The sequence below is a fragment of the Pygocentrus nattereri genome, chromosome 8 (assembly GCF_015220715.1).
Source record: "Pygocentrus nattereri isolate fPygNat1 chromosome 8, fPygNat1.pri, whole genome shotgun sequence".
NCBI classification, from domain to species: domain Eukaryota; kingdom Metazoa; phylum Chordata; class Actinopteri; order Characiformes; family Serrasalmidae; genus Pygocentrus; species Pygocentrus nattereri.
In genome coordinates this window covers 15,836,277-15,851,056 of record NC_051218.1, presented here as the reverse complement: position 1 = coordinate 15,851,056, position 14,780 = coordinate 15,836,277, and the positions used below count along the sequence as shown (strand labels likewise).

At 40.5% G+C, this 14,780-nt stretch overlaps 1 protein-coding gene across 1 annotated transcript; it reads left to right on the top strand.

The window, feature by feature from the left end:
- Positions 1-4,065: 4,065 nt before the first annotated feature.
- On the top strand, positions 4,066-10,264 carry tgfb5 (transforming growth factor, beta 5). Its single transcript, XM_017689445.2, has 7 exons — positions 4,066-5,248; positions 6,381-6,544; positions 6,761-6,893; positions 7,625-7,735; positions 7,890-8,067; positions 9,172-9,325; positions 9,591-10,264. The coding sequence occupies exons 1-7, from the start codon at positions 4,900-4,902 to the stop codon at positions 9,747-9,749; spliced, it is 1,248 nt and encodes a 415-aa protein (XP_017544934.1). The 5' UTR covers positions 4,066-4,899; the 3' UTR covers positions 9,750-10,264.
- Positions 10,265-14,780: the final 4,516 nt, after the last annotated feature.

Below are 14,780 nucleotides of genomic sequence, written 5' to 3'. Positions count from 1 at the left end.
GTTATTTATATTGCATCTTTGGTATGTACAACATACCGGAAATCTGCTGGTGTGTTTATTTAGCCCTTGCAGTGTGAGCTTTGGTCAATAAATGTAAGGCTAATAAAAAAATAGCCAAAAAAAAGTCCAGCAGTGAATTTGACTGTAAAGAAATCAGAATCTGAGCCAGCTACAAAAATTCATAATCACTGGATCCCTAAGAAGTAAATTACCTGTTTTCACAAAAATTCCAGCTCAGCCATTTTTTGCAAAATCCACATTTACACTCCATGGTTTCTGTCATGCTTTGAGAGGAACTTCAAAATACTCTGTCACTGACCACATCAAGAAACCTATTTGGTGTTTTGGTGTACAGTTATACCAGCTGGTGCTGTGACTGGTATTTAGTGCATTTGGTTTCTAGAGTTCAAATCAAGTTAAAATGAACATTTCTCAAAGGTCTGCACAAATTTCCTGAAATCGTAATTTTGAGATGATCTGAATCACCACAGTTTCCTGAAAAACGTGATGTCTAACAGTTCTCTTTGTGTTTTGGGGAACTCTCACCTTAAACAAAATTCAATGAGCAGCATTCGCGCAAGAGCTAATTCTTTCAGTGGCCTTTTGACAGTCGAGGTGCTTGGACCCCTATTATTGCTTTCTTTAGTACTGTTAGCCTGTTCCTCGCTTTGTGATGCGTCTTGCTGATAAAGTTTACACGCAAAGCTTTGAAGGTTTGATGACGTGGCGTTTTAAGGACTATATTTAGATTATGGGATGCCAGAAATAAAGGTGCCACACTTTGGTGGTCACTATTTAAATCTCGTATTTCAATCTCGCCACTAACCGCAAGAGAGTTACCACCAGGATACCACTTGTATCCCTCCGCCCCTCCTGGGGCGCTAGATGTCGCCAAACCATCTAGATCCACGTAAGCGCTTTTCACTTTTCCTGCCGGGAGCGCTTTCCTTTCAATGAATGCTCAGATTCTGAAGTCATGTTTGAACAGGGAAAAAAACGATTTTTTTCTTGCAGTGGCATCAACCACTCTGCTAAAGAGAAATTCCTTGCTCGGGTGTCTCTGAGCCTTGGAGCACACTTCTAACTCTTCTGCTTGGCCTACTTCTTCAATTACAGCCCTCTGACTGCGACTATAATAACGTTATAATGGGGGAGGTGGAGAGCTGCAATAAAGCTGTTTTTGACAGATTAACGATCGTGTAGTTCATGAACTGTAATTAACAATGAGACTGAGGGAAGAGAGGAGGGAAGGGAGAGGTAGAAGAAGGAGAGGGTGTAGTCAAAATGAAAGGACTGAGAGCTGAGGTGGGTATTAATCTTTTCAGTGTGAGAACAAAATGGAAGTTAAAAATAATAACACAGCTGAAGGTGAGGCGAATCGACCCGGCTGGATCGTGAGAGGGGAAAAGTTGAGGGAAAGTTATTTTAGTTTCTCCGCTATACTGCAGCGCTTTGTATGGTCTGCTGTTAATTACCCAGCAGCACCTGAGCTGGGTGGAAACTTTTTCTACGTAAAAGATTTTCTGGGAGTAGATTCCAGAGGTGAGCCAGGACGGTGGGGATGGAAGGAGAAGATGAAACCTGCTTAAAATCTTCCTTTGTGATTTTTGACCTCTTTGAAACAGACCTATAATTTCCTTACATTCTTCAGGCTTGCCACCGCCCCCCCCCCCCCGCTCCCCCCCCCCCTCTCTCTCTCTCTCTCTCTCTCTCTCTCTCTGTTCAGTTCAGTTCAGTCACTGAAGTGTTCTGTTGAACATGAATCATGTATCATTTAAAATAGGGACAAAGAAAATCATATTTCTTTGTTGATGTTCAGTCGTTATTTTAAACCTTATTTTCATTGTTTTTGTATTTAGCTCTACAACCACAATTCCAATGAAGTTGGGACACTGTGTAACACATTGAAACAGAACACAAAAAAGAAACAGAACACACAAAAAAAAACAGAACACGATGATTTGCAAATCATTTTCAACTTATATTCATTTGAATACACTACAAAGACAAGATATTTAATGTTCAAACGGATAAACTTTGTTTATTGCAAATATTCACTCATTTTGAATTTGATGCCTGCAACATGTTCCAAAGAAGTTGGGACAGGGGAATGTTTACCACTGTGTTACATCACCTTTCCTTTTAACAGCACTCAATAAGCGTTTGGGAGCTGAGGACACTAATTATTGAAGCTTTGTAGGTGGAATTCTTACCCATTGTTGCATTCAAGTTGCTCAACAATCCAGGTCTCCATTGTTGTTTTTGCGCTTCATAATGCGCCACACATTTTCAATGGGAGACAGGTCTGGACTGCAGGCAGGCCAGTCTAGTACCTGCACTCTTTTACTACAAAGCCACGCTGTTGTAATATGTGCAGAATGTGGCTAGGCATTGTCTTGCTGAAATAAGCAGGGACGTCCCTGAAAAAGACGTGTCTTGGATGGCAGCATATGTTGCTCCAAAACCTGTATGTACCTTTCAGCATTAATGGTGCCTTCACAGATGTGCAAGTTACCCATGCCATGGGCACTAACACACCCCCACACCATCAGAGATGATGGCTTTTGAACTTTGTGCTGATAACAATCCAGACAGTCCCTTTCCTCTTTGGCCCAGAGGACACGACATCCATGATTTCCAAAAACAATTTGAAATGTGGACTCATCAGACCACAGGACACTTCTCCACTTTGCGTCAGTCCATCTCAGATGAGCTTGGTCCCAGAGAAGCCGGCGGCGTTTCTGGGTGTTGTTGATATATGGCTTTCGCTTTGTATGGCAGAGTTTTAACTTGCACTTGTAGATGGAGCGACAAACTGTGTTCACTGACAATGGTTTTCTGAAGTGTTCCTGAGCCCATGTGATAATATCCATTACAGAATGATGTCAGTTTTTAATGCAGTGCCACCTGAGGGATCGAAGGTCACAGGCATTCAATGTTGGTTTTCTGCCTTGCCGCTTACTTGCAGGGATTTCTCCAGATTCTCTGAATCTTTTGATGATATTATGGACCGTAGATGATGAAATCCCTAAATTCTTTGCAAATGCATGTTGAGAAACATTCTTAAACTGTTGGACTATTTGCTCACGCAGTTGTTCAAAAAGTAGTGAACCTCACCCCATCCTTGCTTGTGAACGACTGAGCCTTTCAGGGATCCTCCCTTTATACTCAATCATGACACTCACCTGTTTCCAATTAACCTGGTCACCTGTGGAATGTTCCAAACAGGTGTTCTTTGAGCATTCCTCAACTTTCCCAGTATTTTGTTTCCCCTGTCCCAACTTCTTTGGAACGTGTTGCAGGCATCAATTTAAAATGAGTGAATATTTGCAAAAAACAATAAAGTTTATCCGTTTGAACGTGAAATATCTTGTCTTTGTAGTGTATTCAATTGAATATAGGTTCATTGGAATTGGGGTTGTATAAAAATATCTAATATCTCTCTTTTATATATGAATCTACTTACTTGGGCAGGTGTTCATTTGCTCAGCACAGTACTAACATCAGATTAAATACAATTAATATTAGTATTAAGTAGTGATTTTATGGATGCCTGTGTTCATATAGCCATGGTCAAACCTCTCCCTGTGGTATTATTTGTAGTTACTTTTCCGGCTGGTTTGGCAGATCAACACTTCATTACATTAAGTCAGGGGTGTTTATGAGTTTAACAAGTCAGTAAGATGTCACGCAACTACTTTTTTGGAAACAAGGATTTCTGGTTACTCTTTATAGCACATGCATGTTACATTGGCGTTTTTAAAGGCATAAATACCCAACTATCTGCTCCTGGTTTAAACACAATAAATGTGATTCTGCTTGTATAAACAACCTTTTGTCGCTGAAGTGGAGGCAAGGTGCCAAACATCTTGTATGATCAGCCCACTCTTCTCTCCAGAGACACAGGGCAGTTTGGTGTTTTCTCTCTCTCTCTCTCTCTCTCTCTCTCTCTCTCTCTCTCTCTCTCTCTGTCTCTCTCTCTCTCTCTCTCTCTCTCTCATACAGCTAAATGTTTTGTCGTTTTGCCGCCACACTGATCGACATACTGTTTTGTCTTTTCTCCATTACGGAGCGGAATTAAAACCCTTCATTTCTTAATTTTAAACCCTACATTAGAGACCAGGCTCTGTCTCTGCTCTCCGGACTGCTCGGCGCTCAGTGCGGTTACCTGCAGAAATGCTGGAAGTTTTCAGTGTTTATTTCTCCGAGCGGCAGCACTAGTGGGCGAATTTAAGAGGGAAACATGTGGACTTTTAACAGTGAACTCATTTAAGTGCGCGTTTCTCGCGAAGAGCGAAACGGTTAAATGTGCCTGGACCGTCCTGTGTTCGTGGGAAAGTGAAGTGCAGAGTAACATTAAAAAGAAAGTAGTTTAACTAAAATAGCGTTTCCTCACAAAACTGCGGACCGCAAGAATCCAGACCACAGCGGAGCTTCGGCAGAAACACTGGCGCGCAGACACGGCTCCGCTCCCGACGCTGCGGAGAGCGGGAGCTGCTCAGAATAATGCACAGAAAAAGAAACGGCGGTTGTAACACCTCCCAGAAACAGCATGCAGGCGGAATCCGTAATGAGGTGCAGCAGTTTAACACGGGGCTCTAAAATGGTTTTTCTCGCGTCGTTTACCTGAAGCGCGCGGCTGATGGAGGCTGAACGAAGCTGAAGCTGTAAACTCAAAGAAACTCTCACAGGCTAAAAGTAACTTCGCACAAACAGGCTGGGCTGCTACGCGTGAAGGAGGTGGAAAGGGGCGCGCGAAGAAGGTTAAAACGTGCACGCGAGCGCCACGCGGGGTGCTGAGCAGGTGAAGGCGGCGGCGCTGCTGCCCACGCACTCCGGTCCGGTCACTCCGCGAGGAAACTGCTGCTGTTTTACTACTTTTCCCCTTCTGCTTCAGCCATGTGGTTCATCAACCTCATCCTGCTCGTGCTGAAGCTCTCCGCGTCGGCCGAGGGCTTCTCCACCTGCCAGTCGTACGACCTGGACGAGCACAAGTCGAAGCGCATAGAGGCGGTGCGCGGGCAGATCCTCAGCAAGCTGCGCATCCGCTCGCCCCCGGACCCCGCGAGCGCCCCGCGGCCGGACGCCGTGCCCTTGGAGGTCATGCTGCTCTACAACAGCACAAAGGAGCTGCTGAAGGAGCGCGCGCGCCACGCCGAGGCCGCCTGCGACCGCGAGAGCAGCGAGGAGGACTATTATGCCAAGGAGGTGCAGCGCGTGGACATGCTGCCCCAGCGCGCGGACAACAGTCAGTACAGCGCGAGCTCGGCTTTATCTTTACCGTAAATCACTGCGCGGGGGTCGAGCTGCCTGCAGCCCTCCGGTAGCAGTGACGGTGAACGGCAGGTTTTTTGTGGGAAAAGTTTAAAATGGGCATTTTAGAGACGCACGCTTTAGCTGTGCTTTAGTGGTAGCTGACTTTAACGTCAATGAAAAGAGTTTTATAAAGAACATTTACGCTGAAGTTCATTTCGGGGTGTTGTATAAATGTTCCTAGCTAACTTTAACACAAAGGCCATTTCAGAGTTTTTACAAGATTTCCTTGTATTCTTTGCTTGACGCCCCCCGATGGTGTAGTGTGAATATTCATTAACTTCTTTTAACTTTAAAGGGGAATTCCACCAATTTTTCAAAACGTCTGAATAGTTCAGCCCTCGAGATGTAAACAGAGTCATTCGGAGCGGTTTGGTGTGAAGTGGTTCATTGTAGAGAAACTCACCAATTCTAATTTCTCTACAGCGGTGCTGATAGAAACCAGGAGTCACAGTGTCCACAGCACGAATATGGCAATTTTATTTACTCTCCAAAACCACAAGCGAACCTACACTTATGTGTATTATGAGATTTTATAGGTAATGTTGATGATGGTAAAATAGTTCTAAATCTGAAAAATAAAGTTTTCTTTGGTGACTATTTTGTCTCAGAACGTCCTGCATGTACTCATCCGCCAAGGATGGATTGAAATAAATGGATTAAAAAAGATTAAGCCAAGCTTTTATCACAAAACTACCACAAATGACGTGCAAGGCAGCATGTATTAAATCATTTTATGGAATAACATTTTTAAGCAAGCTTCCAGAGGCATTAAACTCTCCAGACGTCTGGTTCCTATCACCACAACCGTGAAACATTCTGACAATTCCGAACGAAGCATTTCACATCAAATCACTCTGAATGAGTCTCTTTGCATCTCAACCCTTTACTTATGCGGAAATTTTAAAAAAGCGGAGGACTTCCCCTTTAACATGGATAAACTTCTTAACAATGCGTGAAGTTGTCAGAGCTTCGTCACGCAACCTTAAAAAGCTAAAAAGTTGTAATGCTGAAAGCTGCACGCTACATTCTGTGCTTTGTCCCCCCCCCCCCCCATCCCCCCGCAGACGCGATAAACCCGCAGCCCCTCAGTCCGTACTTCAGAGTGGTTCGGTTTGACGTCACCAACGTGGAGAGAAACTCCAGCACGCTCGTGAAGGCGGAGTTCCGCATCTTCAGGGTGCAGAACGCGCGAGCGCGCGCCACCGAGCAGCGCGTGGAAATCTACCAGGTGGGTCATTACCGTGGACGTAAGCATTGACCTACAGTAAGTCCAGAGTAAAAGTGCTGATCTAGCATTATTCTCTCTCTCTCTCTCTCTCTCTCTCTCTCTCTCTCTCTCTCTCTCTCTCTCTCTCCCTCTCTCTCTCTCTCTCTCTCTCTCTCTCTCTCTCTCTCTCTCTCTTTCTCTCTCTCTCTCTCTCTCTCTCTATCTTTCTCTCTCCAGATTCTAAAGTCTGATGAAGTCACAGGCCCCTCTCAGAGGTATATAGACTCAAGAACAGTGCAGCCACAGGCCAAGGGGGCGTGGCTGTCCGTGGATGTCACTGAGACAGTGAAGGAATGGATGGCTTTCAGAGGTCAGAGAGTTCAAGCAGCCGCACAACAGCCGAGCTGCATTTTACTCATTTCTCTTTGCTGTCAAATGATTTACTCTGTCATTTGACAGCATCTCCTTTCACAAATCTGCAAATAACATCTCAGAGCAATATGTGTCATATTTTAATAGTTTCTATTTGCTTTCAAACACTATATGCCCAAAAGAGTTTACTTCTGAGACTCATTCTAATTATTGAATTAAGCAGCTTTAAAGTGTATCTTAAATAATCTACATAGAAAAACGTTGCTGCTAGAATGGGATCCTCTGGAGCAGCTGCATAAGAGCCTAGGTTCACCATGCCTAGTGCCAAGCATTGACTAGAGGGGTATAAAGCTCCCCAGTATTAGGCAGTGGGGAACCTTAAAATACCTTTGGGATGAATTGGGGTGATCCAGAACTAATCATCCAACATCAGTGCCTGAAATCACTAATGCTCTTGTGGCTGAATGCAATGAAATCCTTACAGCAATGTTCCAACATCTAGTGTAAAGTCTTCCCAGAAGTGTAGAGGCTGTTATTGCAGCAAAAGAGGGATAAACTCCTTATTAATACCCTCGATTTCAGAAGAAATGCTGGATGAGCAGGAGGAACTTTTGGACATATAGTGCATGATGGAACTGCTCAAACTCTTCTTCTTTCGAAATCTTCAAATAACATCACCGTGAAAGATGTGTGCAGTCAGTAATTTTCCCTCATTATCCTCCCACTCAGAGAGGAACCTGGGTCTAAAGCTCAGTGTTCATTGTCCTTGCTGCACATTTGTGCCCTCCACAAACAATATAGTGCCCAACAAGAGTGAAGAACTAGAAGCTCGATTTGCAGGTCGGGGTCTTTCTGTTTTTTATGTATACAGTATATATAGCATGTGTTCTGAAATGTTTTTGGTGATCACACCGCAGGAAAAATGTTACTGTGAACTTTAACAGTACCTTTTGTGAAAAAATCAAATTCAAACCGTTCTTCCTCAACTTCACAGGTGTTGATGATGACCTGATGCGACAGAGCAGGAGGCCAGGGGCAACCAAAGGCCAGATAGAGTTCAGTACTAAAACACCACACCTCATACTGACCCTGCTGCCCACTGATCGTTTGGACAATCCCGCTAAAAAGAATCGCAAAAAGAGGGCAGCTGCTGACACCACAACATGCTCAAGGTAGCTTTTTAAAGACTTCTACATGATACTGTGCATGATAGCATGTATAAACGAGCCATTGAACCCTAGTATACTGTAAACTGACAGACATACAGTGTATCCAGTGTTTGCATGCAGTGACTTGCTTAGGGAGTGCCTCATATTTAGTTGTGGAAAAAGAATCATAGAGATGTGCATAAACCCTTTTTTTTGCTTGTGCCTTCTCCTTGCTGTATGAATTGAAATCATCAGTGATTGTCAGTGCTGGCTGCAAGAGTATCTCATGTTTAGCTTATTTTTGAGTGTTTAGCTGGAGATCAGGGACTCATGGGGCTATATTTCATATATTCATAAAAGCTTTTTGGTATTAATATGATCATTTAAATGTGTTTATAAAGACTGAATAAGAAAACATGTCTGAGGTCAACACACTTGCACTGAAAAGTTTGACAATCTTTACTGAAAACAGCCCCCAATCCATTGGTGCGATCCGTTGGAACAGAGGTTCACATAAATAGATAATTAGCATAGAATGAATATAAGACAGAGTAAGCAGTGAGTGTGGACTGTTATTTGTTATTTTTGGTTCTTATGCCCTATAGGAGGTAGTTTAGTTTTATCCGTGCATGCTTTCTGATAGATTAGAAGTACATATAAAAAGTCATTGACATAGAGTACCTTTAAGATTCAGTAAACTGTAAAGACTGTTATTCTTTACCACTCCTAAGATCTCCCCGAGCTCCTCAATGAGGAGATACTTTAATTTAACTACCATTTAAACTGAGGATATACTGTAATTAAACTGCTGTTTCAATTGGGGAGGTAGTTTAACTACCATTGTTTGCATTTAGATGATCTTGGGAAACTGATAAAATTGCCAGTTTGTAATTGGTATTTTTGTCTTTGTCAGTTCTTAAAATTCAACGTTTTGAGATTACCTTAGAATTTCCTGAGTTTACAAGGGCTATCTGAATGCAATATATTGTAATTTGGATACATTATACAGATTCTTTATGAATCAGCTGGTCACATCTCTTAAGGATTACATTACAGAACCTTTTCTGGTAAAAATAAATCCGGGTTGAATAGTGCTTTAGTTTTTGCCATTTTGTCATTCTTCTACAGGAATGCAGATCAAGGCTGCTGTTTGAGGTCTCTGTATATTGACTTCCGTCGGGACTTAAACTGGAAATGGATCCATGAGCCAAAAGGATATCGAGCTAACTTCTGTGCTGGGAACTGTCCTTACTTGTGGAGTGCAGACAATCACTACAATATGGTGCGTGAATGAAATGCGTTATACCAGGGGTGTCAAACTGGGTCCCTTCCAGGCCACAGCTCTGTAGTAATTAGCTGTGCTAGAATGAAACTCTACTGGGCAGCAGATAACTAGCACATTACTTGAGCACCACTGGTCTAGCCTACTAACGTATATATAATACAGACTACTTCTGTGTCGTCTAGAAGTCTTTGGAGGAATTTATATTCTTACTTTCTATTTCTTCACATCTTTATTTATTTGTGCCCCTCTGTCCCTCTCCCAGATTCTGCCGCTCTATAACAAAATGAATCCTGAGGCTTCAGCGTCTCCCTGCTGTGTGCCCCAGGACCTGGAGCCCCTCACTATCGTTTACTTCCTGGGCCGGACCCCTCGGGTGGAGCAGCTTTCCAATATGGTGGTCAAATCCTGCAAATGCCGCTGATTGCTGGAGGTACATGAGTGAGGATACTGAAGAGTCAAAGGGTTTGGGGTGATGTGCAGGAGACGAGTGGAGAGGATGCAATAGACAGGACGAACAGTATCTCTGGACACCAAGAAGAGCAAGTGAATACATCTGAGATCTTGGTGCTCATGCTGTTTCTCAGGTTTCACTCATTTTGAGTTGATTCAGAGACTTGCACAGCATTACTTGAGAAATACAAACTATGTTCAGGTTCATAGTCATAATCAGTCTTAGCAAACCGTTTTTTAACCATAGTTTTATCATAGCTTGAGTGAAAAATAAAGCATTCAGGAGGTAGTGGTCAGAAAAAAACACCAAGCATTTTTTTCTTCTGTGCTGCTTGTATAGAGTGTGGACATAGTTGTGCAAGAGCAGTTTACTGTAGAGCAGTTTATATTTTTGATTACAGCAAGTGTAAATATTTTTCCCAGTCCGGTAAAGGTTGTATATGTTTATGTACCACATAAAAATAAAATGTGATGACATAACTTGAATTTGGCACTTTTAATTGGATTGGTTGCACAATAATTTTATTGAAATTTGGCGGAAATCTGTAGAAATAATGTAAAGTATGTTTGTTTGTTTATTCAGTTACCTAATAACTTAGTAAATTATTTAATTGATCAGACCTTTGCTTTTGTTTATTTAGATTTATTTGCATTTAGTTATTTTAATGAACTCACTTTTATTTGTTTCCTTATTTACTTGCATTGATCTGTTTATTTACTCACATTTATTCAGGTAGTTAATTGTTAAATTTATTTATTATGTATTTATTTACCTACTAACTTTATTGCTTGCTTATTTATTTATTTATTTATTCATTCATTCATAAATTGTTGTATTAGTCAACATTCTAGTTCTCATCTAAATGCCAAAGGAGGTAGGAAGTGAGTAAACTGATACTGCACTACTCTGTGTTGAGCACCTCTCCTGTGGTCAGCTCTGCAGATGTCCACTGTAAACTGGATGTGACTGCCTTGGCCTCACGGTTTGTGGGCAAATGCAGAACAACAGAGAAAGCAATGACTGATAGAGAACCTTTCACTCACTCTCTGTATCCTCTTCAGACCTCTGAAATATTGGTCAGAGCAAGCTGGACGTTTCTTTAAATACCGCAGCTGAGCCGTCCACGTCTGCTCCTCTTTACTGCTGAATAATGCCCTTCTGCAGCTGCTCTCTTGCCCTACATATTGTGTCTGTTTGTTTTTTCTCCCTCTCATCTAGACCTATAAAGCCTTAGTGTATCCTTTAAAAACCATCCCTATAGGCCTGGCATGGCAGAGCGCTGTTTGTTTTTGAGCGGAGACATTACGTTTTTTGTGCTGTTATAATGTTTATCTGTGGAGCTCTGCGGCCTGGGAGGGCGATCGTTGGGAAATGAGAGGCTTTCTGTGTCTGGCTGCCAGAGTCCAAACCAGCACATGCCTCCGTCTTTTCAAGCCTTATGAAAACAACTTTTTATAACCCAGCAGAAAGGGGAGGCTGAGAAAGAGAGAGAGTCTGTTAAATGCAGTTACATAAGTGGCTTCTATATCCAATCAACCAAAATACTGTCTCCAAGCAACCACCCAGTCATCGTGGTCCACTGAAGTGTGCGAGAAGTCACAGCTCTGCAGAGAGAATAAGAGTTTGTCTCTGAAGTTCTGTAGGCTAAAGAATGTAGTTCAGACAGGTCTCATGTGAGCTCAGATGTTGCACCAGGTTGAGGCTAGGTGGGTTTTGCACTGAAATGTTCTAGCCAATCTATTATGTCCACACATCTCCTTCCAATCATCCTTCTTCCTTCCTTCCCTACAACCTACACAAGCCACAAAATAAACCAGAGCAGCCCTGACTCAGATGAGTCATTTTCATAGGCTGCTCATGGACTTTTACAGAAAGTGTAGTCAAGAGAGGTCAGCTTGGATGGTTTCAAATGATATGCCTGAGGAGGCACTGCAAGGAATGAGTTTGCGATTATAATTGAATTTAATTCAAAGTGTTGGTGATCTCTGACTGGGCTCTACTTTGGTTATTGTTCAGTGGCTGACTTGAATACATTCATTTTTCAGTTGTAGTAAATTTCATTCAGTGACAAAATCTGAGCCACAAAAAATGTTCACCCAAGCTACACAAATTAGAATTTTCAAAATGTTTTTCAAATCTTTAAAATAAATGTACAACTATATGGTTCACAAATACAGAAAAAGAAGGAAAAAACTAAAACGGGACATCTGAGATGTGGAGTAAGGTTTTATGAACTGATGATTCTGAGTTTGTAATTGAGATTACTTGGACAGTGAGAAGCAGAAAAGATATGGAAAAATAACCCCTACAGATTTATTTGGGAAACAGAATGCAAGTTTTTCAATGAGAATTGAATGTGAAGGAGGCTTCTATGTAATTTTCTGTTAAATATACAATATTTTTTAGCTGAAAAGTGAATAATTCTTACTGGGATTTTAATCAAAAGGTAACAGGTAGTAGGAAGCAGTGCTTACATTATTATTATTTAACAAAGTAATGTTAGTTGTTTGATTTAGACTTGCAGTTTGAGGTTCAGATATAATTGAGCTTTTGTAATATAAGCCCATGAGGATTTTGGAGGTGCATAGAGCATCATCTCTTTTGATACAACTTTTGATCTGGTTAAGATGAAGAATTGAAAAGTGTTAAATTTGGTAGGATTGTTTAAATCTTAATTTCCTGCAATAATGTGGTGTAATTGTTTTGGTATTTTGATCAATTACAATTACAGTTACAATTACAGTGTTTACATGAGACAGTCGTACATGTCATATGTTGTTTGATTTTGGTTTTTGGAGCTGGATGACTGGCTGATGCTTCACAGCTGGATGAAATGGACACTGGCTAGTGAGGGCCGGGTCTGCTGAGTGTTCTGATATGTGAATGTTTGTAGCTCAAATTGTTCTGAAGTTGTGAAGGCTTGAAGCCAGCAATGAACATTCTAAGTGGGTTCCAAGCATTAATTAGGGAACTTTTTTTATTTATTACAAGAGTATAGCTTTTGTAAGAGAAAGCTCCCTTCTTTTCAGAATTCACACAGCCTCTGTTTCTGATTAGGAGTTATAAGAGAAATAAGAGTTTCTGTCCATTTCAGTGAAGTAACAAATCTGTTGTGGAGCAAAATATGGTAAGAGTACATCGGCTAAAACAGACAGTAACTTTCTTATTTGTCATGGAGCATCACGTTCCACACGGAGTGTTCAGATGAAAATGTGAAAAATGCACATGTACATACATTATTCACATATTTACATATGTATGAAATGTGTTTTGAAATAAACAGGAGAAAAAGAAAGAAACAGGAGGAAGAAAGAAATACAACAGAAGGAAGGAAATTTGAAATGGCTATTTTCACACTGCGAGTAAGAGGCTGACCATGTTAAAAGACCTGAGCCTAAATTTGTTCTGCCTAAGATTTGATGTTGCAGTAATAAATTCCACTATTGTGGGTTTAATATAGCAGTAATAAATCACCTTTTGCCTCAGGACTATTTGGTCACCCAAACACTCTCAAAACCAGCCTTAAAGAGTTTTTGAATAGCTTGTGGTATTCTGGATTTAGACATGACATTACCTTCTGCGTCATTTCTTAAGGATTGCTCCAGAAAACCAAACCAACCAGCAATGCTAACACCACTACACCACAATCTGAGTTGGTTTAGCAATTGTTCACAAATATTAAGTCCTTCCACTGGTATCTACAGAAGTGCTATCAAATGTCATGCAGGTTGACATAGTCCTGGCATGTCTGAATGCTTCTGTAATTGAGCTTTTGATTGTACATAGGTCACGAAATGTTTAACTACTTATAAAACTATTCACTTAAGTGGGTAAATCAGCATTATTGCTTAATCTACAGTTTGGAGAAACAGGCGTTATCTAGCTGTGTAGTACTGAACTTCTGAACTTTTTCCACAAAGTTTCTATTTTGGAGATATGAGGTTTTATTTTGACAGTGATGGTGTATGTGTATGGATTATTTTACTAAATTAGATCAATGTGCAGTTCCACAGTAAAAAAAAAAAACAAAAAAAACAATTATGTATTCAGGCTTTAAAGATTTAGAGAGATAATGTTATAAAGGCATTATGTGAGTATGTGAGTAACAAACTAAATATGTACAAAATCATCATTTATAGAGTACTTGATAGCACTTTATTTGAAGGCTGCTTACATAAAAACATCATAACAGACACATAAGCATTGAATAAAATATTTACATAATAACATGAAGCAATATGCAAGTCTTTGAACAGCTTATGCCATTAACCACAAGATCCCATACGCTGAAGTAAATCATATGTTGGCATAGTATTATTACAAGAGATTTGTGCTTTAATTCATGTGAAACAATGAAAATGATGCCTCATAATAGTGTTATAAATAGCACAAATGTCAATCACTTTTGTTTAAGGTCCCTTATGTCAAAGCAATGTCATTTATTTCATATAACATCTTGTGTCATCTTGCGGTTTCTAGCATAAGCTGGTCATAAATACTCAAATATTGCTTCATAAATGTTATTGTTATTCAATGTTTATGCATTTGTTATGTAGTCTCTATGTAGGTAGCCTTCAAATAAATTATTAGTGAGTACTTTCTACTGGGAGGTGGCTGTCCCAAACCCAAGCCCTACCCCCTAAATTTCAACTTGTGAAAATAATATATTTTTTTAAGTTTTAGTTTTAAATTCTTTAAAAGTGAAGCTGGTAGATTTACATTTATAGCAAGTTTAATTTAAAAATAAATACATAAGAAATGATATTAGGAACATTAAGAATAGTCAGTACTGAAACACATCTTCATGTTTTCTAGAATTATATTATCATTGTACGCTGTTCAAAGCTGTGTTCGCTATTCACATACTGGCTAGTGTTTTTGAGTTATCCTCAAAATTTGCCAAAATTGTCACTAGCAAAACATTCACCACTGAAACATTTGGTAAAGTTTTAAAGAAATGATTATTGTATTGGTAGTGATAAAATAGAATATTCAATCATT

What these genes read in the sequence shown, in the direction of transcription:
- tgfb5 (XM_017689445.2), top strand. Translation starts at nt 4,900, where the DNA reads ATGTGGTTCATCAACCTCATCCTGCTCGTGCTGAAGCTCTCCGCGTCG. An exon ending in AGCGCGTGGAAATCTACCAG is followed by an intron (nt 6,545 to 6,760) that starts GTGGGTCATTAC and finishes TTCTCTCTCCAG; the next exon opens with ATTCTAAAGTCTGATGAAGT. An exon ending in CAGACAATCACTACAATATG is followed by an intron (nt 9,326 to 9,590) that starts GTGCGTGAATGA and finishes TCCCTCTCCCAG; the next exon opens with ATTCTGCCGCTCTATAACAA.